This window comes from Rhinopithecus roxellana, chromosome 8, assembly GCF_007565055.1.
Source record: "Rhinopithecus roxellana isolate Shanxi Qingling chromosome 8, ASM756505v1, whole genome shotgun sequence".
NCBI lineage: Eukaryota > Metazoa > Chordata > Mammalia > Primates > Cercopithecidae > Rhinopithecus > Rhinopithecus roxellana.
The window spans coordinates 50215435-50239799 of NC_044556.1; the positions used below are offsets into that span (position 1 = coordinate 50215435).

Here is a 24365-nt window from a genome sequence, read left to right on the forward strand (position 1 = left end):
TAGAGATCTGAAGGCAAATTAGAGAGGGGACGACACCCCCTCTCCCCCCGCCAAACAAAGGAAAAAGATGCAGAAAAGTCAGAGGGATGCTTACACCAGACATTAACTGTACCATTTTGCTTTGTGCTCAGTCTTTTCCTGAAAATTACGATTGTCTTACTGTTGGAACTGAGTGGCATCCTAGCATTTATGAACTTAGCTATCCCTCTCCACTTGCTGTGACTGAGTTTTGTGCACAGGATATATGTGCAGGGTCAGGGAGCTGCACCCTTGCACCCTTTCCTGTGACAAGTCCTGACTGATGGAAGAAAGTCCCGTCTATGCCTGGCATTCTGGAGGGGTCTAAGAGAGTTGGCCGCAAAGAGGCCAGGCTGCAGGAAGACGGAAGGACATGAGTATGAGAGCACAAGAGGTGGGTCCCTGACTTTCCCATATCCCTACAGAGCACTGAGGCCCTGGGCAGGAGAATAAAGAAATGTACTTGGAAAGGATTGAGCCCTGATACAGCTCTTGCATTTTATACCCACTCTATGAGCCAGGGATGGAGGAGGAATCAAAGACCTGCCTGAGTAGGAAAAGAGTAGACTCCGAATGAGACTTCTTTTCAAAGGCTGCCGTCTCTGCTTTGTGCTTTACCTGTGGGTTTGGAGTTAAGCTGGTACACAGAGGAGCCTGAGGATAGGTCCCCAGATACACTCCCTTTCTGAGGCCTCATCATGTCCCACTGGCCACTGCTGCCCAGGTACGCAGGCTCCAGGATTCTTCCCAGTTCTATGGTGCCTCTTGGAGGAGAGTGAGGCTGGGCAGAGTTGAGGTAGTGGGAAGAGCTGGCTTCTAAGTCGTTGCTTGGCAATGTAGCTGTGGAAGCAGGAGGAACGGTGCTGGCACCTGGGCAGAAAGAAATAGGAGTAAGAAGCAAATGAGGTATCAGAAGGGAAGGATTTGCAAGGAAGTGTGTGATTGCTAAGAATAGAGACTAAAAGGAGACATGTGGAATGTCAGAGATCCAGTTCACTGTGGTATACTAACTAGACTAAGGCTCCTAACCTAGAGGTTGTAACGCTCACCCTTTGTATTTCCTGGCAGCAGACACAAGAGGTAGAGAATAAAGTATCTTAAAGTCATCAGTATACACAATGGAAAAGTCCAGTGGCCCCACTCCTGGCTCCTACTATAATCCTTCATGACAGACTCCAAGGAAAGTTCTAAAAGTAGGATTCACTCCCACAGTTAGAAGTTGTGAGAGCAATGGCATACAGGATTGAGCTTACCTGTGAACACGAACATTTGTTTGTCTAAATGTACTTGCCTTCCCCTGAAACTAACCAGTCAATATGTCAATTCCACCTTGGAGTTTTTCAGGTGAGAAAGGGGACATGAAGTCAAGCTGGATATGGTGGGCCTAGTTCCTCCAGACTGAAGAACTCTTTGCTGAGGCTGGGGAAGGGTCTATGTAAGGCAAGTATTCATTTGGATTGCATCCAACATGTCTCAAGGAGCTGCAAAATGTCATCACTCCTGTCTAAAGAATCATTGAATACTATTCCACAGAGGCAGGTAGGACCTTTCATTTCATAGGCTGATACTTTCATAGAGCCTTTGAAATCATAGGCCTTTCCCTTGAGCCCTGTCATCTCCAGTTCTCTGTAAAAAGAAGCCCAGCATAGGGGAGATGGGGAAAGAGGTGGGCAGAGACACAGTTTAGGAGAAAATTCAGAAGCCTGCTTTCTTTCAGGGATTATGAACATGGGCAGCAGAATAGACAGGTAGCTGCTCCTAAGCAAGTGAAGTCATTGTTTCTTCCAACCAAGGAAAACTCCTCAGAGGGGTTAGTGTAATTGCCACTTGCCAGTTTTTAGCACCACTTGTAGCTAGTTTTCAAATTTGGGTACATATTGGAATCACCTGAGAAAGTATGGAACCATACTGATTCCTGGATTCCAGAAATTTTGCCTTAATCAATATGGGATACATCTTGAACAATGGATGTTTTTAATGCATTCTAGGTGATTCTAATAGGCAGAAGTTTGAGAATTCTTGTCATGAGTCTCTCTTCCTATTTGCAAAATACTAGATGTTCATCAGGATCACTTAGTTAAGGAAGAAGATTAAAAATTTAAGCACCTACATTTTAGAAGAGATGCAACAAATACATGATTTCCTACCTCTTTCAAACTGCCTTCAACCTCATCCAAACACAAGGCAAAGGGGGAAATCAGTGGTTGTAGACAGTCAGCTTACTTTTTAATCAAGGCCATGTGAAGGTTTTAAGTCTATCAGTAACAGTGATCAGTATTCTTATGTTCCAGTCCCTTGGCCACACAATACACAGTACATGCTGTAAACCATGCAAAGATACCATATAGACTCTTGCACAAGATTTTAACCCAGGGACCTGAGAGGCCACCATGCACCACTGTCCACATGGAAACTTGGCTCAGAGCAAACAATGAGCTTGGATAAGCAATGGTCCCTTGGAGAGGACCTTGACTTCAGGTGGAGAAAGAAAGGGCTACAATCTTCCTCATCTAGGCAGGGACCATTTGAACTCTGGTCAATGGCCTCAGACTTGATGTAATTCCAATTTAACCCCAAACAACAGACCCTACCCTTTTTCATGGACAGTGCTCTCCTTCCATCCTTCCCTTTGGGCAAAGACAAAGGGACAAATGTGGAAAGAAAGGAAAAGGAGGCAAGGGGAAGAAATGGCAGCTAGAAAATACTCTTGCCATTTGTCATGGGGCACATTTGTTGCCCATCCATTGTTGGAGCCAGAACTGCTAAAGTAACAAGTTTTAGGTCAGAAACACCAGCATCTCCTACTGGTCTCTAAAGTGAGGGAAAAAATTATTGCAAGGAGTCCCTGGAGTTTGATCAGTTGAGCTCAGCCCCATACTCTAAGCAGGATGGTGACAAAGCCATCCTAAGTAGAAAAGATATAACAGAAACATGAAACTTGGAGCAGAAGACCAGATTCACACCCATCTCTCCCACTTACTAGTGACCTTGAATAAGTAACTTCACTTTCCTGAGCTTTAGAGTTCCCTGCACTGGACAAAATATCCATTTCCTGGGTTGACAAAATAAATAGGCTACTCCAGGTGCAGTGACTCATGCCTGTAATCCCAGTACTTTCAGAAACCAAGGTGGGCCAATCACTTGAGCTCAGGAGCTCTAGACCAGTCTTGGCAACATGGCGAAACCCTGTCTCTACAAAAAGTACAAAACTTAGGCAGGTGTGGTGACACACACCTGTAATCCCAGCTACTTGGGGGGCTGAGATGGAAGAGTTGCTTGAGCCCAGCAGGTCAAGGCTGCAGTGAGCCGAGATCGTGCCACTGCACTTCAGTCTGGGTGACAAAGTGAGACCCTGTCTCAAAAAAAAAAAAAAAAGAGGAAGAAGGAAAGAAATAGGCTGGTCCACATGATGACATTTGGGGCTATAGGGAGGGGGATGCAAATTCTTGGCGGTTGTCTTACGTCACTGGAAACTGCTGGCATGGTGACCCTATCAGTCTCTGGCTCACCTAAGCTTCTTTACAGGCACAGACAGTGCCTGACAAATGAGTTTAACTTCATTCAAACTGCTTTCTAACTGTTGTGCTTAAGGTGCTATGAGAGAGCAAATTCATGTGAAGGTTTGTCATTTTTTTCTAAGCTATCAGTGACCACCAGCACACTAAATCTATGATGAGCATCCAGCGTGCAAGTATATCCAAGCGTTTTCTAAAAGGTGACTGTCCACGGTCTACATAACTACATAAGGTCAATTATCTTTGGGAGTCAGAGGATGGGATTCACAGTCAGATGCCATGGCTGGTGCTGTGGTTCTAAGTTGCCTACGTGTCACCTGTCCCAGGGCAGGGATGAACCCTGTGTAGTAGGAAAAGTGGCTCATCATTTCCTCTTCTGAATCCCTCTACCATTACCCTTTTTGCTCCAACCTAATGATGTCAGGAACTGAATTTGATTAACAGCATTTCACAGCAGAAAAATCTAATAGCCACATAAAGGAGCCCACTGAATGTGGCCATCTTTTTCTTGACCACTTCATCCTGCATAGGCAAAGCATAACATCTCTCTCCCATCCCCTACCAGTGAGCAGTCCACCAGTCTGTCAGGGATTCAGCATACTTGGTGGTATCCAGCGGTGTGTACAGTGTGAGAGCACCAGCTCTAGAGCTTCATGAACATATCTATCTGTTAACTGATGAGACACACACACCAGAGAAATAACAGGAAATACACTTCCAAAAAATAAGCAAGCAGAGCTTTCCCTCAGTCTTCGATTTGTAACGTGTACCCATGTTGCTTTCTTAAACTCTGCCATCCAGCCTGAGCCATGCAGAGCAACACAGTGTGGGGCTGCCATTCGCAAGCACACAAATGCAGAAGTGCTCACTTTCTCCCAACTGCTTCTGCAGCATCTGCAGCTCCTGCTGAGCCTCAGCCAAGGAGACCACCGGTGTCTCACAGCAGCCAAGGAGGGGAGGGCCAGTGGGGCTGAAAGGCAGGAAGCTGGATGGAGCTGAGGGCAATGGTGCCTGAGGAACACTAGCCAGCTTGGGTATGGAGTGAAAATGAAAGCCTAGGAACAGAAAGTTAGGGAGAAAAGAGACACATCATCAAGCGAAAATGAGAGAAAAGAATGGGTAAAAGCTTGAGAAGGTCAAACCATTCCCTGACCAGACATCACCCTGTGTAGTGGCTATTACCTTAGTGTGGTAGAGGATAAGATAGCCAAGAGTGACCATTGCTACCGGAGAGGCTGGCCTGGTTGACCTTCCCTCTTCTCCCCTGCCAGGGCTATCCTGCATACATCCTCTATGTTCATCTTGAAAGCAATTGGCTAAAGAAGGTAAGGTGGCATTATTGAGATCCACCCCAGCAATCCTGGGCATGGACAAGTCAGAGAGCCTGAATGCTCTCAAGGGCCCGCGGGGCTCTGCTCCCAGCATATATCAGTCCTTGGCCCTGGGACAAGACTCTTTCTCTACCTAGAACTCCTCTCTGATGGCATCAGGTCCCATCCTGAGTAGGAGAGATATGAACAAAGGCTGTGGGGAAATTTTCATTACTAGTGCATGCAGTTCAGGACTCTGATAGAAACAAACTTCAGAATTCCAAATCAATGCGTTCATTCACCAAAGTAAAAATAGATGTGTTGGTAGAGTGGCTTAGACAAAATGGCCTGTAAACCCTCCTGGGCATTTAAATCACATAGCAAAAACTCTCAATATATGTAGATTCTTTAGGCCTTCTTGATTCTGTCTAGGCCTTACTGTAGACTTACAGAATTATAAATTTTTGGAACAGAAAATTTGCATTAAAAAAAGTCTTCCCTGGTGATCTTTAGGCAGCCCATCTACAGACAGGTTTTTAGAAACCCTGGCAAGTCTCAATGTTTAAAATTGTTTCCTCTTCCCTAAAAGCAATTAAAGGGCAGGTAGCCAATGGAGGGGGAGCAGAAACCAAGGCTGACCCGTAGAGAATGTCAAATGTAGAAGACAATGACTACATCCTAAAACACATCCCAGTGGTGCTGACACCATTTCAGATCAATACTGCAGATACACTCAAATTGCCAGGTAACACAGCCCAGGCATTCTTTGAGGAGGCATTCTGATTTTTAAATCCTTTCTTCTTCATCTTCTGCTCCGTTTGAACCCAAAACATTTAAGCAGATGTCTACAATTCTGGAAGCACAGCTTTTCCTCATGATTCTTGTCCAGCTGTTGCCCACTCTGGCCTAGAAACTTTGAAACCAGGCTCAGGAAGCACTGGAACACTTCCTCTTCCTTAAGATTTTGGTTGAATTGCCTTCAGGGAAATGAGGGCAGCAGAAGAAAGCACTGCGCCTTCTGGGAGCATCTCTACTCAAGTCAAACCTCACAACAAACCACACTGAAGGCAGCCATCTAGCTATGGTGAGAGGTAGGAGGTGAAGACAAGGTTTGTCTTTTCCTTGCCATCCCTGGTACAGGGCTGTGAATGAGCAGTGTACCCTCCGGCAACTAAGCTGGACTTGTAAATGAAATGCACCCCTTTAACTGTCCCCAACATATGCACTATGTACATATTAAGGACTGCCAATCCATTCATACATCCATTAATGGTAACATATCATGAACAGAACCTTGTCTGAGGCTGTTCTCAGCATCCTTGGCTATGAAATAAGTAGCACTACCTCTTGCAGAGAATCACCATGCAGATTTAATGGGTAACACATACAGTGGATCAGGAGATGTGAATTTCTTTTCATCTTATGGCTGTCGTAATCCTGGGAGAAATATTTTGCCTCTTTGCTCCCAGGACAAAATGAGAGAAAACCAATAAAAATGTTTCTTTTTAAATGATTAGCCAACTGCTGGTCAAAGCCGGTATGCAGATCAAAGCCTGATGTGGATTACTTATTTTCTAAAATATTTTCTTAAATCAGACACAACTGGCGAATGAGGATGGTTTCTTGATTCTGTCTAGGTTTTGATGCATTTAGGCCCCTAACAGTCCAAACCTCTGTCCTTGAAGAAAAGTCAAACAGGCAGCAGAGAAAGAGGAGATGAGGCTTCTGCCCCATTAGCTGTTGCATACCTGAATGGGCCTGGTTGGCCTCCTTGGGGGGATTCTGGGGAGTTGGCAAGATGATGGGGTTGCTGCTGGATTCGGCCTTAACCCCCTGAGATGCACTGGTTGATGATGGTTTAGAAGATAACACAGCAGAATGACTCGAATGATGGATGGAATCTATAAAACCCATGAATGAAAGAAAATGTTTGATGTTCTACAGAGAACTGGAATCCTGGCCTTATATTTACCCAGGGATACCAGGGCTAGAGTCTTGCTTTCAGGGAAAGAACCAAGCACAAGCACTGTTAGCAGTTGTTCATTTTCTTGTTTGCAGACAGCTCCTATAGTGAGGCAAACCACCTTAGGGATGATAGTGGTGCTCTGAGCTCTGAAACATGAAAATGGCAACTCCAAAAATATCAGGCAAGACCAGCAGCATCTGTGGACACCCACATATAGTTAGGCAACACCACTCAGGAGTAAGTAGCAAGATCATTGCAGGAGAGATGAAGGAGGTTTTCCATCCTAAAGAAGATCTATCTGACAGAGTCACTGAAGAAGAGTCTGCCGTGATCTTCTCACTCTCCCCACAATGGCTCACATTGTGCCCAACAGCATGTACATGCCCATGGAGGCCAGGGTGACAGAGGTAACGTGTAGAGTCAGGAGCAGAGCAAAGATCCTGATCCACTGGTGCCTGTGCATGGCACTTGGCCCCACAGCCATGTTCAGCCTGATACACACCACGGTGGAGCTATAAGACCTGTTTCCTGAGGTCTCCACTCAGCCTAGACAAAGACGGTACCACCCAGAAAGTGGAGGCTACCTGAGTGACCGGGAGAAGCTTTCTTCTCTTCATAGTGTGTGTACTCGCTGGCTATGTCCATGTCAGAGCAGGCTTCCAGCTCATCAGACAGGAAAGAGGTGCTGCTGGGAGAGCGGTGGGAGTCAGACAAGGCATGGCTGCTGGAGGGTGTGAGGGACCGAGCATCCAGCTTGGCCTGCAGGACTTCAATGACCTTCTCCTTCTCCTGCAGCTCCCTGCTGAGCCTGGTGGGGAGAAGGGGGACAACAGGTAAAACCAAGGTCACCCAAACTAACCTGTCCTGACTGTGGCTCATAGGAAAAGCCAAGTAAGCCCAGGGGACCATGCCTGCAGAGAATAATGGAAATAACCCACCTCTGCTTAGGGATGGAGTGTAGGTGGGGTGTAGATGGAGAGAGAATAGCTACCCAGTGCTCTGGCCACATAATATGCTGAGGACAAGCAAAGACACAGCTAGCCCTCCTTTTAAGGCACTGCTGTTTAAAGTATGATCCCTGGAACAGCTGCACCCTGCAAACTGTTTGTTACCATCTCCAGCAAGACAAGTATAACAATTGAAAGCAAGCATTGAGAAACGCAGAGCAAACCACTGTCCCAACATCCAAGAGCATGATAAGTGGAATCATGTAGTTAACTGAATTCAGAACATGTATGTTTCTATGATGGATTAGAAATAAAAACAAAACAAAACAAAAAACAACACTGTGTCCTTCACTACAGATATTTTCAGAAGCATTTATGAAGCCTGAGACATAATCATGACCCAAAGAACCCCAACTAGTGACTACAACTGACTCTGAGCCATATTTCATTGATGATTGTATGAAGCAACTCACTGAGAACTGGTTCCTGAGGCACTGCAGCCTCCTGGTGATCTACACCATCTAGGCCTCTTTCACCAGGTCCTGGTATACGATTCCTCTTTTCCCCCAGGGCAATTGAGTGACTATTAAACTAGCTGTCAACCCAATTTGGGCCAGGCCAACTTTGGAAAAAGCTCATCCTACTTATTAAACACACGGCAGGAAAGCAGGACCCTTAGTGGGGCAGAAGACTCTTGAAACCTAGTTAGTTCACTTTTAGCTCAGACTGTTTCTAGGTTACTAAGCCTGGACAATTATGTGCCAATGTAATTAAACCAAAAGAGAAGAAAGAATTTAGTTAAAAACAACAGTGAGGTGTTCAATGAATGCATGAATTCAATACATTCAGCACTTCCCTTTATTCCCCTTGATTTCTGGAGTTGCCGCCATCCTTGACCCTTTGGGCCTCAGTCCCAATCTCTTTACCAGATTCTCCTCTGAATTACCTGAGGGCCAGTGGCTCAAGTCCAGCTTGCTCTTTCTCACTTTTATGGTCCTCTGCAAACCAAATTTAAAAAGAAACAGTAAGAAATTAGGCTGGACCCACTTCCCGCATTACAAACACAGGAGCCTATCTGGAGACAGAGTAGTGAGCATTTCATGCATGTATCCAGAACAGTTATTCTGGGAGGCCTCAGCTTGGGTCTCTAGAGAAGTGACCCCACTGTCCCTGACCTGCTGGTCACCATGATGACTTCCTCTGCCCTAAATCAGGGTAAAACATTTAAAATGTCTTTTGTTTAATTAATCATGAGGCCCTTGCCCAGCTGCCCTGTTGGACGCTCCAGCCTCCATGTCCTGCTGTAGACTAGTTCCCCAATGCATATGTCCCACCACAGCTTTCATGCAGCATCTGCACAGGTCTCTGAGGAGATGACAAGAAGCCCTGCCCCACCTCTGCACCTGCACCAGGAGGTGAGCTGGGTGGTTCCCAAGTCTGATCTTACTTTACTCCCTTGGATATTCTCTAGAAATTCTGAGTAGAGGACCCCAATAATAACCAATGTAGTCATTGAACTACTGCAGCCAGTGCCTAAACCATGAACAAAAGAGCATGGTGCTTTATCCGTATGTGGAGTACCTGCATGTACATTACCATGCCATATGGAGACACCACAAGGAAAGAGCATTTAGCAAGTTGGTGGCAGCATCCAGGCTAGAGCTTGGGTCTTGTAATTCTTAGTTCAGGGCTCTTCCTCCTATAACAAGGCCCTTCCTTCTCATGTACCCTACTCCCTCTTAGCACCAGATAGATGCTGCCCCTGCCCCACAGGTCACATTCTATGAGTGGTGAAGTTTCTATTGTTGTAACCATGGCATCTCCAGCCCTGTGTCTTCCTCTCCATGCTCCCCACTGAGCAGTCTTGATCCTGTATTAGCCCCAGGAAATGAAATACAAACAGGACCCTAGGTTAAAAAGTTGCAGTGGAGATGTGGTGGCCACCAGGGGCTGGAACTGTGGGGGTGACTGAGAGTATTCCAAAGCCCTGTGGCCAACTTACTGGTGCTGAGTTTGCTGGTGAGCCTGTCTGTCAGCTGGCTTCCCTGGGCGAGTTGCTCCCGGAAGCTCTGTCCCAGGTAGTAGTCAATGTCATTGCTTCTTAGGAGATCCTCAAAAGATTTTACTGTATCTTTTGCATGCTGGGTGAGAAGATAACAAATACCTCTCCCTTCTCGTATTTTTTGCCGTAGGTAAGATAGTTCCCGGGCCTGATCCTGAATCAGGGAATCATATTTCCTAATGTAGGACAGAAGAGGAAAGAGTAAGTATGGAAAGAGTGGATGATAAGTTATGGGGCCTTCTGTAGAGAGTTCTATGAGAACATCTCTAAGGAACCACCAAGCTGAATTCCGGCACATAAGCCATAGGAGGTATTTAAGAGTAAATTCTACCGTGATAAAATGTTGCATCAAAAAGTTTAGTATGGGCCAGGCATGGTAGCTCACGCCTGTAATCCCAGCACTCTGAGAGGCCGAGGTGGGCAGATCACAAGGTGAGGAGTTCGAGACCAGCCTGGTCAATATGGTGAAAACCCCGCCTCTACTAAAAATACAGAAAAAATTAGCTGGGCATGGCGGTGCATGCCTGTAATCCCACCTACTCGGGAGGCTGAGGCAGGAGAATTGCTTGAACCTGGGAGGTGGAGGTTGTAGTGAGCTGAGATGGCGCCACTGCACTCCAGCCTGGGTGACAGAGTGAGACTCCGTAACAAAACAAACAAACAAACATAAAATTTAGTATGCCACTGTTCTTCAACTGTTATATATAAGTTAATTATGTCCCTAGATAAATCATAAGGTCTGTGAGAATAAAGATAGTTCTGCATTTTATATTCCTTACAGCACCAGTATCACACAGATTCACAGCAGTTACTCAATGAATAATTGGAATCATTTCATCCTAAGTCTAGATAGGACTTTTCATGTCTTCTGTTTTAACTACCACCTGATGCCTGAATTTCTCCTGTGTTATGATACTGTGGCTGACTATATTTTGCAATGATGGCCATCACATCAACGCTCATACCATCAATTGATGGAACCCAAAACAAGAGACCCTAAGTGACAGCCACCCAGCTGAGCCCAGTCAAACCACAGAACCAACCACGAAGCATAATAAAGTGTTGTTTGAAATCACTAGGTTTTAGAGTGGTAATTACTTAGCAATAGATAACCAGGACACATACCAAGATGAATGTCTGTGTTTTCAACACGAAGTATCAATAACACTTATAACTACTGCAGATAGCATTGAGAGCTTAATATATGCTAGGCACTATGCTAAGCACTTGTATTCATTTTTTTTTTTTTTTTTTTTTTTTTTGAGACAGAGTCTTGCTGTGTCACCCAGGCTGGAGTACAGTGGTGCCATCTCGGCTCACTGCAACCGCCACCTCCCAGGTTCAAGTGATTCTCCTGCCTCAGCCTCCCAAGTAGCTGGGGTTACAGGCGTGCACCACCATGCCCAGCTAATTTTTGTATTTTTAGTAGAGATGGGGTGAAACTCTACTAAACCAGTAGGTTGGTCTCGAACTCCTGACCTCAGGTGTTCTGCCTGCCTCGGCCTCCCAAAGTGCTGGAATTACAGGCATGAGCTATCATGCCTGGCCAGCACTTGTATTAATTCATTTAAACCTAATATCCACCCTTTGAGATGGGTTCTCTTATCATCTTCATTTAATAGGTAAGGACAAAGGCACAGAAAGGTTAAGAAGGTTGCATGGGTGGTAAGCATCAGAGCTGGGAAGTCTGATTACAGTATTACTACTATACTATACCATATACACTATTACTTTACTAATACATCCCTAAGAGGAAATCCCTGAGACCCAGTATCTCCCAGATACTAGGACATCATCCTATGCCCTCCTGGTTGCCTACCTGTCTTTTCCGCAGACCTATATCTGCCATTTAAATCAGTGTCCTTGTGAATACCCAGACATGTTCTTTCTTCCAACTGCCTGAGCTACCCTACACCAAGCATGAACTTACACATTTTCAATCCAGAAAGTGCCCAAACAGTGTCATCCTCACCCAGGCCATGAGGCTGATCTCAGCTCCTCAGCCAGCTTCCCTTCTAGTCCATTTTTTGGGAGCTGGGCCTCCAGCTGGGATACTCTCTGGATGAGACTTTCCAGGTCCTTTTTGGCCTGAAGCCCTGGCGAGTAGAAAGCCCCAGTGCCATCAGACAGCCACCCCTCATCCTCATCAGGGACACTATGAGGTGAAGACCCCTCCAGGGTGCCAACAGCTCTCAGCTTCCGGGGTCTTTCCAGACTAGACGAATAATCACTTGTAACCGAGAGGGACCGGACCCGGCTCTTGAGGTTTTGAATGATCTTGTTGGCATTCTGCAGCTGGGCCTTCAGATCTTTGATGTCCTTCCGTAGGACCAAGATGTTTTCTGACTTTCCATATACCCGGAAGTCTTCCTGCTTCCCTAGCTGGTTCTCCAAGGGCTTCCTCTTGGAGGAACCAGCCAGCGTTGAGCCCCGGCGCCCCTGCTCAGAGCACGGCCCCTCCATCAGGACCATCTCCTTGAGGCTGTTGTGCTCCTCACACTCTGAAAAAGGACAAATATGTCTTCCTGAATAACAGTTGGATGTGCTATTGTGGCCACTGCCTTTGAGAGAAGGCAAGTTTGGTCGTGAGGACAATAATTACTAGAGAAAAAGTTGAAGAAGTTCTTTATTCAACCCTGACACTGTACTAGGTATTCGAATACAATATTTCTTATCTTCCTTATACCTACCAGTTAGGTATCATCACCTTCTATTTTACTGACTGGGGAAACCAAAACTTAAAGAGAGGCGGTAAACTAGCTTGTTCTAGATCATTCAAACTAGCACATGGCAGAACCAGAATTCAAATCCTCCAATGTCCTGCATTCCTTCCACACACACTGATGTTTCTTAAGACATTAACATGGCCTTATCTATTTAGGATGGCCACAAGAATGTAGGACAAGCTATTCCTGCATGCTGAAAGTTAAATGCTCTCTAAATTTTCCTATAATTTAGAAGTTTATTGGGTTATAACTGTGTGAAAAATAGGCATAAGAAAATAAGACTTTGAATAAATATATCAGCATGTTAACATCAGTATATTAAGGCAGTGGTAGTCAGAATAAGAACTAATCCATGGCATTTTACCAGATGCCAGCCACTGTTCTAAAGTATTTTATAAGAATTTACTTATTTAATTGACACTGGTACCTGACAGGGTAGGTAGTTCCTTTATTACTATTTTAACATATGAAGAAACCGGGGCACAGGAAAGTTTACAAATTGGGATTTGAACCAACCAGTCAGGCCCCAGGATCTTTTCTCTTAACTGCCACACTACACTGCCTCAAGAATGAGAGAGAGAGTGTTTTTCTTCTCTTCTGGTTTTCAATGTGGTGGGTGGCCCTATAGTTGTAGTCCTCTTATAATGCAAAACAAAATTATTTTTACTTAGAGTTTGCATGTTTCTAAAACCTCATCTGGTCTCTAAGTAGGCCTTAGTATTTCTATAATAGTCGGTTGGATAGAACTTTATATTATTATTATTATTATCAGTATGCCAACAACTAATTGTAGAAATTCAAACTTATACTCACTCTCATTTTGGGTAAGAGTTCTCCTATTAACCTCCTGTCCTCCTCTTCCCCACTACTTGTCAGGTGTGGAATTGGCCAACAGCACCTAAATGTGACAGCTGACTCCAGGGAGGGGTGGGCCCCACACCCTATGCTCTTACCGGGACTGGTGGTTTCCTCCCGTTCAGCCTCATTCTCGCTTCGGCCACAAGTCTCATAGCCCAGGTCCTGGAGGTCCACCTGGACCTGCTTGCTGTCCTGCTTCACCAAGGATTCACCTGCTTGGGAAGAGACAGCAGGTGTTACAGAATGTCTGAATTTCCCACATATGCCCTCAGCCTCAGTGGCACATACCCTAACCTTTTGGGGCAGGGAGGTCAGATCCACAGTGGGAGAGAAGCTTCTTTGAACTGGTGGGAGAAGAGACCACCAGCTCCAGGAAGCAGAATTTCTTTCCATAGGATGAGCCTGCATTTGCCATTGACAATCTCCCCTTAAGTCAGGGATTATATACTATCATCTCTAGCAGCCACATTGAAGCTGGCAAGTGCTTTATCCACAGGGGTTCAATAAATGTGGAATGGAGCTAAACTAATTTAGAGTCCCAAGACACCTAGACCTGTACTGTCCAATAAGAGAGTTAGTAGCCACATATGGCCACTTTATACTAAATTAACTAAAATTAAACAAAACCAAATGTCCAAGTAGCACTAGCCACACTTCATGTGCTCAATAACCACGTTATGTCGGTATAGAACACACAGAAGTTGTAAGACACACAGCCTACTTACTCTACTAGTAAGTCACAGTTACTTACTAAGTATAACTCTGTATTTCTCCAGCTCATTAGCCTGAGCAAAGACAGTGGCTTCTGATAGCAGCAGCTTCTCCTGGAGATCTTGATAGCGTTGTTTGCATTGTGACAGCTGGGAGCGTAGGTGCTGAGTGGACCCTGGTAGGCTAAATGCTGACTGAGGCCCAGGGTCATGAGGCTGGGACTGGTTATCCAACTGTGAAAGGGTCCAATACAGGGATCAGGACAGTCTGAGGTCACCCCCATGCAATGACGACCACCGCCCCTTCTGAACCCTGTGGACTTTACTCAAGTCTGTCACAGCACTTCTCATGCCATTTGGCAGTGACTTGCTTTCCAGATGGAGCTCCTGGAGCACTGGGATAATGTTTTCTTCATATCAGTATCCACAGCACACAGCACAGCGCCAATCAAGTCTACAGAGGAGCTCTCAGGAAATGTTTTCTCAGTGGTACAAAAGAGAAGGGGTGTAACCCTCCCCTCATCTCCCCTCGCATTCTGTCCCATTGATTCTCTCAGAATCCCTGTATTCTCCATTTTACTGAATCTTCAGCATGGCTCCTTCCCTAAAGAGGATCCCAATAACCCATCTGAGGCCCAGGAACAGACACCTGTGATGGGCTGTGACAAAAAAAATGGCAGTGATAAGGAAGGGATGTCATTACATACCACTTGTCTGGGCCGCTTCCTAATGAGGTATCCCTATGTTACAGCAGTTACCACATCCTGGTAAAATGATTTGTTTGTGTGCCACCTTTCCTTACCGTATTAAGTATCTCAAGGGCAGCCACTGGTTTTATTGCCCCATGCCAATGCCCAGTGTGTTATCTGAAAAATTAAGTACTCAAGAAATATTTATGTTATAAAAGCCTTTCTAAAGGCTGAATGTAGACTGAATATTATTATTACTGCTTGTGGTACAAAGAGACCCTTCTCTTAGTACCTCCTGATTCACATGGGAGAATGTTTTAAGGTAAACACTGTCGTCTCGAGCCCTTCTCCAATTGTTTTTCATTCCATCTAAGCCCACACTTACTTGGTGGGCATCCACTGTGAAGGTAGCCCCAAGGTCAAGTCTCTGGGGTCTGGGGCAAGTCCTCACATTCACATTCCCCTCCTCTTGGTGTTGGTGCTTCCCAGGAGAACCAACCAGTTCTGTGTTTATTCTGTCGATGGTGCTGGTCAGATGCACAAGGAGATCTGGAGTAAGTTTACTATTCCCTTCTTCGCTGCTCAGCACAAGTTGTTCTTTGAGGAGGTTGATGATATTGTGGGCATTCTTCAGTTTTCCCTGGAGCTTTCTGAACTCAGCCTGAAGGCTACTCTCACTCAGACCCTCTTTGGCTACCACAGTCTCAACCATCACCTCGCCCTTCTCCTTGTCTTCCTCGATCTCCCATCCATCAGACATTGCTTCTCCCATCTGCTCTTTCAGCTCTGCATTCTCAAGGCAAAGGCTCAGCATGGTGTTCCTGCAGGAAAACACACATAATTGAGGGCTAGGTCTGGTCCTGACAACAGTTCCTAATAGTACCTCTTACCCACATCTCAGTCCACGATAAACTCAGACATACCCCAGAGCATGAAGCAACCTGAGACTTACAACAGCTCCCTAATTTTATATACAAGAAAGTCAAGGCTCAGGAAGAGTAAGAGACTTGCCCACACTTCCATAGCTTCTTGGTGGCAGCACCATCACTAGAAACCTTGGACTCAAGACATGCAGGCTAGTTTTCTTTACTTGTGCCACGCAGCCTCATATGTTCTAATTTTTAGTAGCCTCTGGAATAAACAAGAGTACTTACACTGTTAAAAAATAAGACCTTTTCTGTGACAAATTTATTGTTATGAATTCTACAGTTCTATTATTTATCATCAGTCAGTTTCAAACCATTGGGACTTAGGAACACGGAATACATTAACACTAATCAGAACTATTAATACAATCAAAACGTACTTAGATAATTATTTGCTTTATGTCTGGCTCACGTGATAGAGATAACCTTCTTGAGAGCAGGACTGTGTCTGTCCTATTCACCCCATATCCCCAGTGCCTACAAAAGTGCCCGCCACATAAATCATTCGTATTTGTTGAAGAAATAAAATTGACCAAAACAGCTATTTTTCACCAAGACATTCCAGATAAATTCTTTCCACAACAACGAACTCATACTAGGGTTGAGTGGAAGCAAACATGGCTATAGCAAGTCTATTCACTTAACTTCTTTGAGCCTCAGTTTCCTTTTATATAAAATAAGGATGATAACACTACCTAGTGGAGTTAGAAGATGCTTAAATGCTTAAATGAAATTGCATATACAGTATGGCTAGCTCAGGGTCTAACAGGGAAGTCATTCAATCCCTGCTGTAGTAGCTGCAGACCTGAGAAATACTAACAGCAGAATCCCATAAGGTGCTTGTTAAAAAGGCTGTATAGCTAAGGCCTATGAATCCACATTTTACTTAAGTTCCACAGGTGATTTTTAAATTTTTATTTATTTATTTTTTTGAGACAGAGTCCCACTCTGTCACCCCGGCTGGAGTGCAGTGGCGAGATCTTGGCTCACTGCAACCTCCACCTCCTGGGTTCAAGCAATTCTGCTGCCTCAGCCTCCCGAGTAGCTGGGACTACAGGCGTGCACCACCACGCCCAGCTAATTTTTGTATTTTTAGTAGTGAAGGGGCTTCACCATGTTGGCCAGGCTGGTCTTGAACTCCTGACTTCAGGTGATCTGCCCACCTTGGCCTCCCAAAGTGTTGGGATTTCAGGCATGAGCCACCACGCCCAGGCCACATGCTGGGCTAAGCATGCTAAACTGAGAACCCCTGGGCTACAGGATGCACAGGAAATGGGTAATTCACAACTTGAAGGATCAGCAGTGGACTATGCACCTAGATTGAATTTCTCAGAATCTAGGAGTCTTGGAACCTAGAGCAGAGCTTGTCTGGTGTGTTTCTGGGAGGAAAATAGTATATAGGATACATAAAGACAATCTATGAGATAGTTTCTCAATAAAGAAAAAGGGGATAGGCATTTTACCAAAACTGGGATGTGGAAGGGGGATAGATAAAGTGGGCACATGTGTATATGGAAAAGAATATTTAATATTTCTAACTTCACATTTAGAAAAAAGTGATGTTTTTAAATATAAACATGTAGAAGAAAAACTCAACAAAACCTTCTTGACAGGAAGAACAATGCATTAGATTCTACCTCCTACAGTATCAGTGATTCTGTAGGTTGGGTGGAGGGTTGAACAAATCAGAGTTTCAGGTTAGTAACAAAGGAAAATAATCCACAGGGATATCTACAGATGGTTTGATTGTAGGTTCAACAATAGAATCAAAAGAGATGTACTGTTCTTACTTATGACAACTCAATGAAGTTTACACACACAAAAATTTAAGTAAAATAATATGCTTCAAGTAGAGCTTAAGGAAAAAGTTATTATGATAATTCAGAGCAAAAGAATCAGCATTAGAACAACCACAAGAATTTTTAAAAATTATTTGACAAAGTGTATAGTATAGAAACAAGCTTTAGATGTTAGAAATTGGGAGCCACAGACTATTATGCAACCTTGAGCAAGTCACTTGAAACTTTCTAGGCCTGAGTTTCCTCAGCTATGAAACAAGGACATGAGGCTAGATGCCTAGGTCCTTTTCAAAGTGCTAACATTATTCGGGGAAGATTAAGTGGCAGGTAAGATGCAGGGAAACAACAGGGTATGATTTAGAAGTTGGACAGCTGTACTCCAAACAGGCAGTGATGATTGTAGTCCTGGGAGTGAATGAATAAATGGATCAGCCCTACAGTATCAGCATGTTCTCCAAGTATCTTTTGTCAAAAAGCCATCAAAGACAGAGTGGCCAGTCTAACCAGTGAATGAGCTATCTGCTATTTTTATAAAATTTCTAAAGCAGTAGAGATGAAGGGGCCTCGACAGAAACCCTCTGGCCAGGCGTGGTGGCTCACGCCTATAATCCCAGCACTTTTGGAGGCTGAGGCAGGGGGATCACGAGGTCAGGAGATTGAGACCATCCTGGCTAACACAGCGAAACCCCGTCTCTACTAAAAATACAAAAAAAAAAAAAAAAAAAAAAAAAAAAAATTAGCTGGGCGTGGTGGCGGGTGCCTGTAGTCCCAGCTACTCGGGAGGCTGAGGCAGGAGAATGGCGTGAACCTGAGAAGCAGAGCTTGCAGTGAGTCCAGATCACGCCACTGCACTCCAGCCTGGGTGACAGAGTGAGACTCTGCCTCAAAAAAAAAAAAAAAAAAAAAAAAAAAAAAAAATTCCTCCTCCTTCATGGACTGTTCTGGTTCTCTATACAGCAGTGAAACATACTAGGTAGCAGGGATTCCTTACATGTTTCAGTCAATTAAAAAGAGCAATACTGGTCACGTAACAAGGAGGTTTCCACCATGACTGTCATATGTATGACTGGCAGATGCACAATAATAGTGGGCATTGTTATACTGAATTAAGACCAGGATTATTTGAATAACAGAAAGTGATTACCATTAGCCAATATTACTTACTTTTATCTAAAGAATTTGTAGAAATATTAATGCATTTCTGCCTGGGATATGGACCAAGTAGCCCCTTGTCACACGGATGCCTTGGCTGCAGCAAGGTGAGGCCCTTGGCTGTGGTGCCTCACGACCTGCAAGCTCCCGTTCTCTGGGAAGAACATCCTACCTGATGTGGGACACTGAGGAGAATCCTGCTTCCTCAATTTGAGCCTTTAGCTCCTTCAGCTCCTCCTCAGCTTTCCTCTTCTCTTCTAAGTGCTGGTGGATTTCAGCCCTCAGGTGGAGTATTTCTTCCTGAAGACACTTGTTACTGTCCCCTCCCACTGGGGAAGGAGGGGAAAAAGATGGGTTCTGGGTCTCCACAGTTGCCAGACTTTTCTCCAAAGCCACCTTGACAAGCTAAAAGAAAATCATGGTTTGAAGAAGTTAGGCCATTAAAGAGGACCCAAGAGAAACATGAGATTGCAAAGGCAGTTCTCGGTGAGAACAAAAACAAACAAAAAAAGCAGATCTAAAATGAACTCCCTACCCAGAACCTCCTTAGTCAGGCATAAAGGCACTGGGGACTGGTTTGGGTGGGAAGGACACACCAAATGAGCAGGAGGAATGGAGGAGTGGAGCAGGAGGAGTGGAGAACAGAAGAATCCAGAGATGGTGAGGGAGAAAAGCACATAAGAAATTAAAACAAATGCAAACAAATGAGGTTGAAACAGGACTGGAGGGTGTGAATGTGGTGCTTCTTCTCTTCCCGAGGAGACAGAGTCCTGCGAGTTTTCTCACAAGTCAGGAAGCTTCATCAGCTCTGCAACCCTTGAGTCCTGGATGGAGGGAGATGATGGCTTAAGGTATCAGGGCACAAAGCCTAAGGCCCTGCCTGTAACTCTGACTCCCTCAAGGACAGCTGAGAGGGAGGACTCGGGGCACTGGGGAAACAGTCAGCAGACATAGTCACAGAATTAGAATAAGGTGGAGCTACAGGGAAGACAACACCAACCATTTCATCGGCAGCAGAAGAATCACACTCTGCAGCTACTGGGAGGTGCAGGCGAAGCCACCCTGCCAAGCAGCCGACCTCGCTTTTTGGTTATTATCCTTATGCCAATGCTGCCAGACAAACTCTCTTTACAAATCTCAGTGGAAGAAACAGAGGGAGGAACAATTGCCCAGCACCTTTCTATTTCTCGAGGACACTCTTGAAGTTATTCATCAATGTTTTAATTAAAGCAGATCTTATGGCTTTTCCTCAAATGCAAATTTGTTAACTTTTAGACTTTGTTTTGTTCATTTTGGGCTTTATCCCATGCTCTTAAAAGTGTAGAAATCAAAATCTGAGTATGATAATCTACTTAGCATATGACTAATTACTTTAGTATAAGGAGCTCCTGCCTGTCTGTCCAATATTAATCTAAATATGTCCCAATGTCACATTGGCTTCTTTTTCTTCTCAGTGGCAGCATCTGGAGCTTTTACTTAACTTCGGGTCAATTTTGACCTCTGAATTTTCCACCCCTCCCCCACAGCTGTTGCTGGGCCGTGTTGTTTTCTTTTATCTCTATAAATATCATGACTTGTAATTGTCACTTATAAATTCATTCTGGCTATACTGAATCATTCCCCAATTATCCAAGTCATCCAAATATTTGATGTGCATTTCCACAAATCATGTAGTGGCCCCTGATTGGGGATGATTTGTAGAATTAATTATATGCTTTATATCTCCATTCAAGTCACCAATACATTGAACAGAGCAGGGCTGAGAACAGCTTATATGGATCAATGATTGACAGAGCTGCTGGGGTTGGCACAAAGCCACTGACTTTTGCTATTGCCCAAAACAAAGTATGTTCAAATCTAGGTCACAGGTTTGTGGCAGGGTTGAGTCACAGTATGCATGTGCAATGGTGTTCAGTAGCATAGCAGTTGAGGTTGTGAAGACCTGTGCACCCAGGTCAAAGAAGAAACATCCTTAGACAAAGCCACTCAATTCCCAGGCACCCAGTCCTTGGGCTTTGTGAGCCTGAGATTTGGCAGGCTCCCGGGAATGTCTGTCTCTAAGACTCTGCTGGCAGGCTTAATCAGACTGGTGGCCATCTCCATATGCGCCCCCAGCATTTGTGACAAAATAAGGCAAGGGGGACCAAATAAAACCACTTCTGAAAGCTTATGATCCCATCCCTCATTTAAACTGTGTGATGTAGTCATTCTGTATAAACTCTTTCCAAGTAACTTAACTAAAACGCACTTTGCCATTAGTCTTGAGTGCGGGCACAGCATTTTTCTTTTCTAGGCCTTAAGGGTTCCCTCTGCTTAAAAATAATGTCTAACTTTAATGAAGCTTACCCATTATTAAAATGCCTTCTGAATAGATGTTGTCTTGTTCTATTGATTTCAATATATCTATTTTCTTTAAAAAGAAAGAAAACATTCATGAACCATGAATGTTAACACCAGAAAAACCTTAAAGTACATCTGATCTAATTTCCCACTTTAAAGTGAGAAAATCAAACATTGCCTAGGGATCTGGTTTTTCCCAGGCTAATTTGTATTTTCATATTTCCATCTCAAAGTGGACTTTCTTTGGCTAAGTTTTAAATGTAAATGCCTGAAAAGTAACTCAGGATCTAGCCTTTTCATTAGTTTTGATCATGTATGAAAGCAAATATTTCTTTCCCCCAAATGAAACCCCAGGGCTTCCAGTATCTGTTATGATAGTGTGAATCCATTAGGTCTATTTTTAATTATATCTCTCTTGGGTTTTTTTTTCACATTTCCTAACTCACATAATTCAACTTTTTGTGCGCTGGGTTCCCATTTGCCCCACAAAGGCCTATGTGCAAATCTGATATCCTGTTTGAATGACATTGTTTTGTTTTTACCCTATTGTTTCATATCTGTCACAATGTTAAGTCAGTGCTCAACATTAAGGCATTAAAAATGAGCTTTTCTCAAATTCTCAGCATCACTAATCATTAGGGAAATGCAAATTAAAACCATAATGAATATCATCTCACACCTGTTAGAGTGGCATTTATCAGAAAGGTGAATGATGTGTTAGAGATAATGCAGAGAAAAGGGAACACACACATTGTGACTAGGTATGTAAATTAGTACAGCTGGTGTGGAAAACAGTATGGAGTTTCCTCAAAAACCTAAAAATAGAATCTACCCTATGATCCAGTAATCCCATTTCTGGGTACGTATCCAAAGGAACTGAAATGAATATGTTAAAGGTATATCTGCACTCTCATGTTCATTACAGCATTATTCAAAATAGTCAAGATGTAGAACCAACCTAGGTCTATCAGTAGATAAATGGGTAAAGAAAACGTGGCAGATAATACACAATGGAATACTATTTAAACTTAAAATGTCAGGGGATAGGTCCTGTCATTTGTGACAACATGAATGAATCTGAAGGTCATTATGCTTAGTAAAATAAGCCAGGCACACAGAGACATATACCACATAAGCTCACCTATATGTGGAATCTAATAAAGTTGAACTCATAGAAGCAGAGAGTAGAATGGTGGTTATTAGAGGCTGGTGGAGTGGGGAGGGAGAGTAGAGGGAATTGTTGATCAAGAGTATCGACAAAAAGAGTAGGTCTTGAGATATACTGCATAGCAGGGTGACCATAGCCAATAAAATGTATATTTCAAAATAAGAGTAAATTTCCAATGTCTCACCATCAAAAATGATAAGTAGGCAAGTTGATGAATACGTAATTAGCTTGGTTTAATCATTCCATATTGTTTGTGTGTATATATATGTGTGTGTATGTATATATATATATAAAAACATATCATACCCCATAAATGTATACAAGTACGATTTGTCAATCAAAAATAACTTTTTTTAAAATAGCTTTTTTCAAGTTTATCACACTTTGTCTACTAACGTCTGTTCTTCATATTTGAATCTTGATTTTTTTTTCTTTAAGAAGTGGGGGTCTCATTATGTTGCCCAGGCTGGCCCTGAACTCCTGGGCTCAAGAGATTCTCTTGCTTCAGCCTCCTGAGTAGCTGCAACTATAGATGCACACTACCTGGGCTTGAATCTTTATTCTTGATTAACTTTTTCTCCATTATAAAACTTCACATAAAAAATACAATGGTTGGTTACTCTAGTTTCTTTCACAGCAATTTCATAGGTATTTATGATAGATCTTACATCTGCTTGAGAATAGAATTTCGTGGGAGATAATCTAGGGAAAATTACTATCATGGCCAGACCCGAGGCTTCCTGAGGTGGCTGAGTCCAAAAAATAAGGAGCAAGCAACTTGCATTGGCCAAAAGGTGATTCTCACCTTGGAAGAAAGACAAGGTTGGATGTGTCTGTTAGGGAAAGTGTATGAATGCTTGGAGTAGGAAGGGAGCTTAGTGTCAAGTAAAAGTTTACCTTCCAAGGACGTAACAAGGAGAAGCTCAAAATCTACCTTAAGGGACCACTTCCCTGGAAACAAGCAAACAAATTTTGAGAATCTGGACACGAAACAGTTACGGCAAAGTAAGCTTTATTTAATTGGTAGCAGGAGAGTCACAACCTCAAACTCCAGAAAGATGAAGTAAATTTGCAATGATTTCATACCCCAAGATTCCTCCTACCCAAAGCTGAAGATATATTTTCAAGGAAAGGCGATAGAAAGAAAAATGGTGCTTACCCAAGAGATTCTTCCAACCAGCAGGAACATACTTTGTCTATTATGAGTCAAGCCCTGATCCAAAGGCTTAACTCATAATTACACTAAGCGTGTCTCCTATGCCAAGTAATGTGGCAAGTATTGTGAGGGAAATACAAATGCCCTAATGTAAAATGTTCATTCCAGGGTGGGCTGACCTTCTCAAAATGGGGTCTGGTCAGATTCTCCATTCTAGGCTACAGGAAAGAAGGCTGAAGAAGAAGCAACTTTACAACTCAGTTTGCCTACAGTTGAGAATTAGAGCAAATGACTTGCAATACCAGGAGCACTTCAGACCATATCAATCAGAATCTGACTGTCTTCATATCTGTGTCTCCTGTTCATTTATTCTGAAGTTAATCCTGTCCCACAGTCATTATAACCATCAGTGACCAGACAACCTCCCAATCTAGCTGTCTTAGAGTAGACATTTGTTCATCCCACAGGTCCCTCTCTCTCACCCAAGATCCTCAGTGAAATCAGAGAGTGAGGACAGAGGGATCTGTCTGGAGGGACAGAGATGTACATAATTAAAGACACAACCATCAGTAAGGAGGACTCAGGAGAAGCTGTTCAAGTAAAAGAAAAAGTGGAGCTCATGCAAGCACTCAAGGGAGCAGGGAAGGTCGGGTACAACTACAGCAACAAGAAGGTTGATCCTACTACAAGAAGGTGATCCAACTACTATAAAGAAACTGTTGAGAACATGACATATCCCAGACAACTACTCATGTCCCCAAGTGCCAAATCCCAAAAGATTTGAGGACGCTCACTTGGGCTCTTCTTATTGGTTGATTCAATGTCTCCTCTTTTTCTTATGCAGAAGACATACAGGCAGACCCAGAAAGCCTCATTTCTTGTATAGTTTTCCTAAAAGCCCCAAGAAAGCTGTCACTGGAAAGTCCAGCTGCTTGTGTGGGACACCTACCAATGATTCACTTTCTCCTTAAGAATCATAGGCACAGTCCATCTCGGAGATGAGATTGCTAAATGGCACGGACA

At 43.7% G+C, this 24365-nt stretch overlaps 1 protein-coding gene across 17 annotated transcripts in view; it reads right to left on the reverse strand.

Moving 5' to 3' along the window:
• Window positions 1–24365, reverse strand: part of LOC104660340 (myomegalin) — a 223801-nt gene that overhangs the window by 16801 nt on the left and 182635 nt on the right. For 10 of the 17 annotated variants that reach the window (XM_030935207.1, XM_030935192.1, XM_030935197.1 and 7 more), the window contains 11 exons: window positions 18851–19083; window positions 15187–15622; window positions 14154–14346; window positions 13498–13617; window positions 11791–12319; window positions 9759–9994; window positions 8703–8754; window positions 7394–7617; window positions 6592–6744; window positions 4403–4588; window positions 637–888 (listed from right to left, as the gene is read on the reverse strand). In XM_030935207.1, coding sequence (XP_030791067.1) covers window positions 637–888; window positions 4403–4588; window positions 6592–6744; window positions 7394–7617; window positions 8703–8754; window positions 9759–9994; window positions 11791–12319; window positions 13498–13617; window positions 14154–14346; window positions 15187–15622; window positions 18851–19083 — 2614 coding nt within the window. The remainder of the gene's footprint in view (window positions 1–636; window positions 889–4402; window positions 4589–6591; window positions 6745–7393; window positions 7618–8702; window positions 8755–9758; window positions 9995–11790; window positions 12320–13497; window positions 13618–14153; window positions 14347–15186; window positions 15623–18850; window positions 19084–24365) is intronic. The other 7 variants (XM_030935209.1, XM_030935199.1, XM_030935196.1 and 4 more) reach the window with 3 other exon arrangements.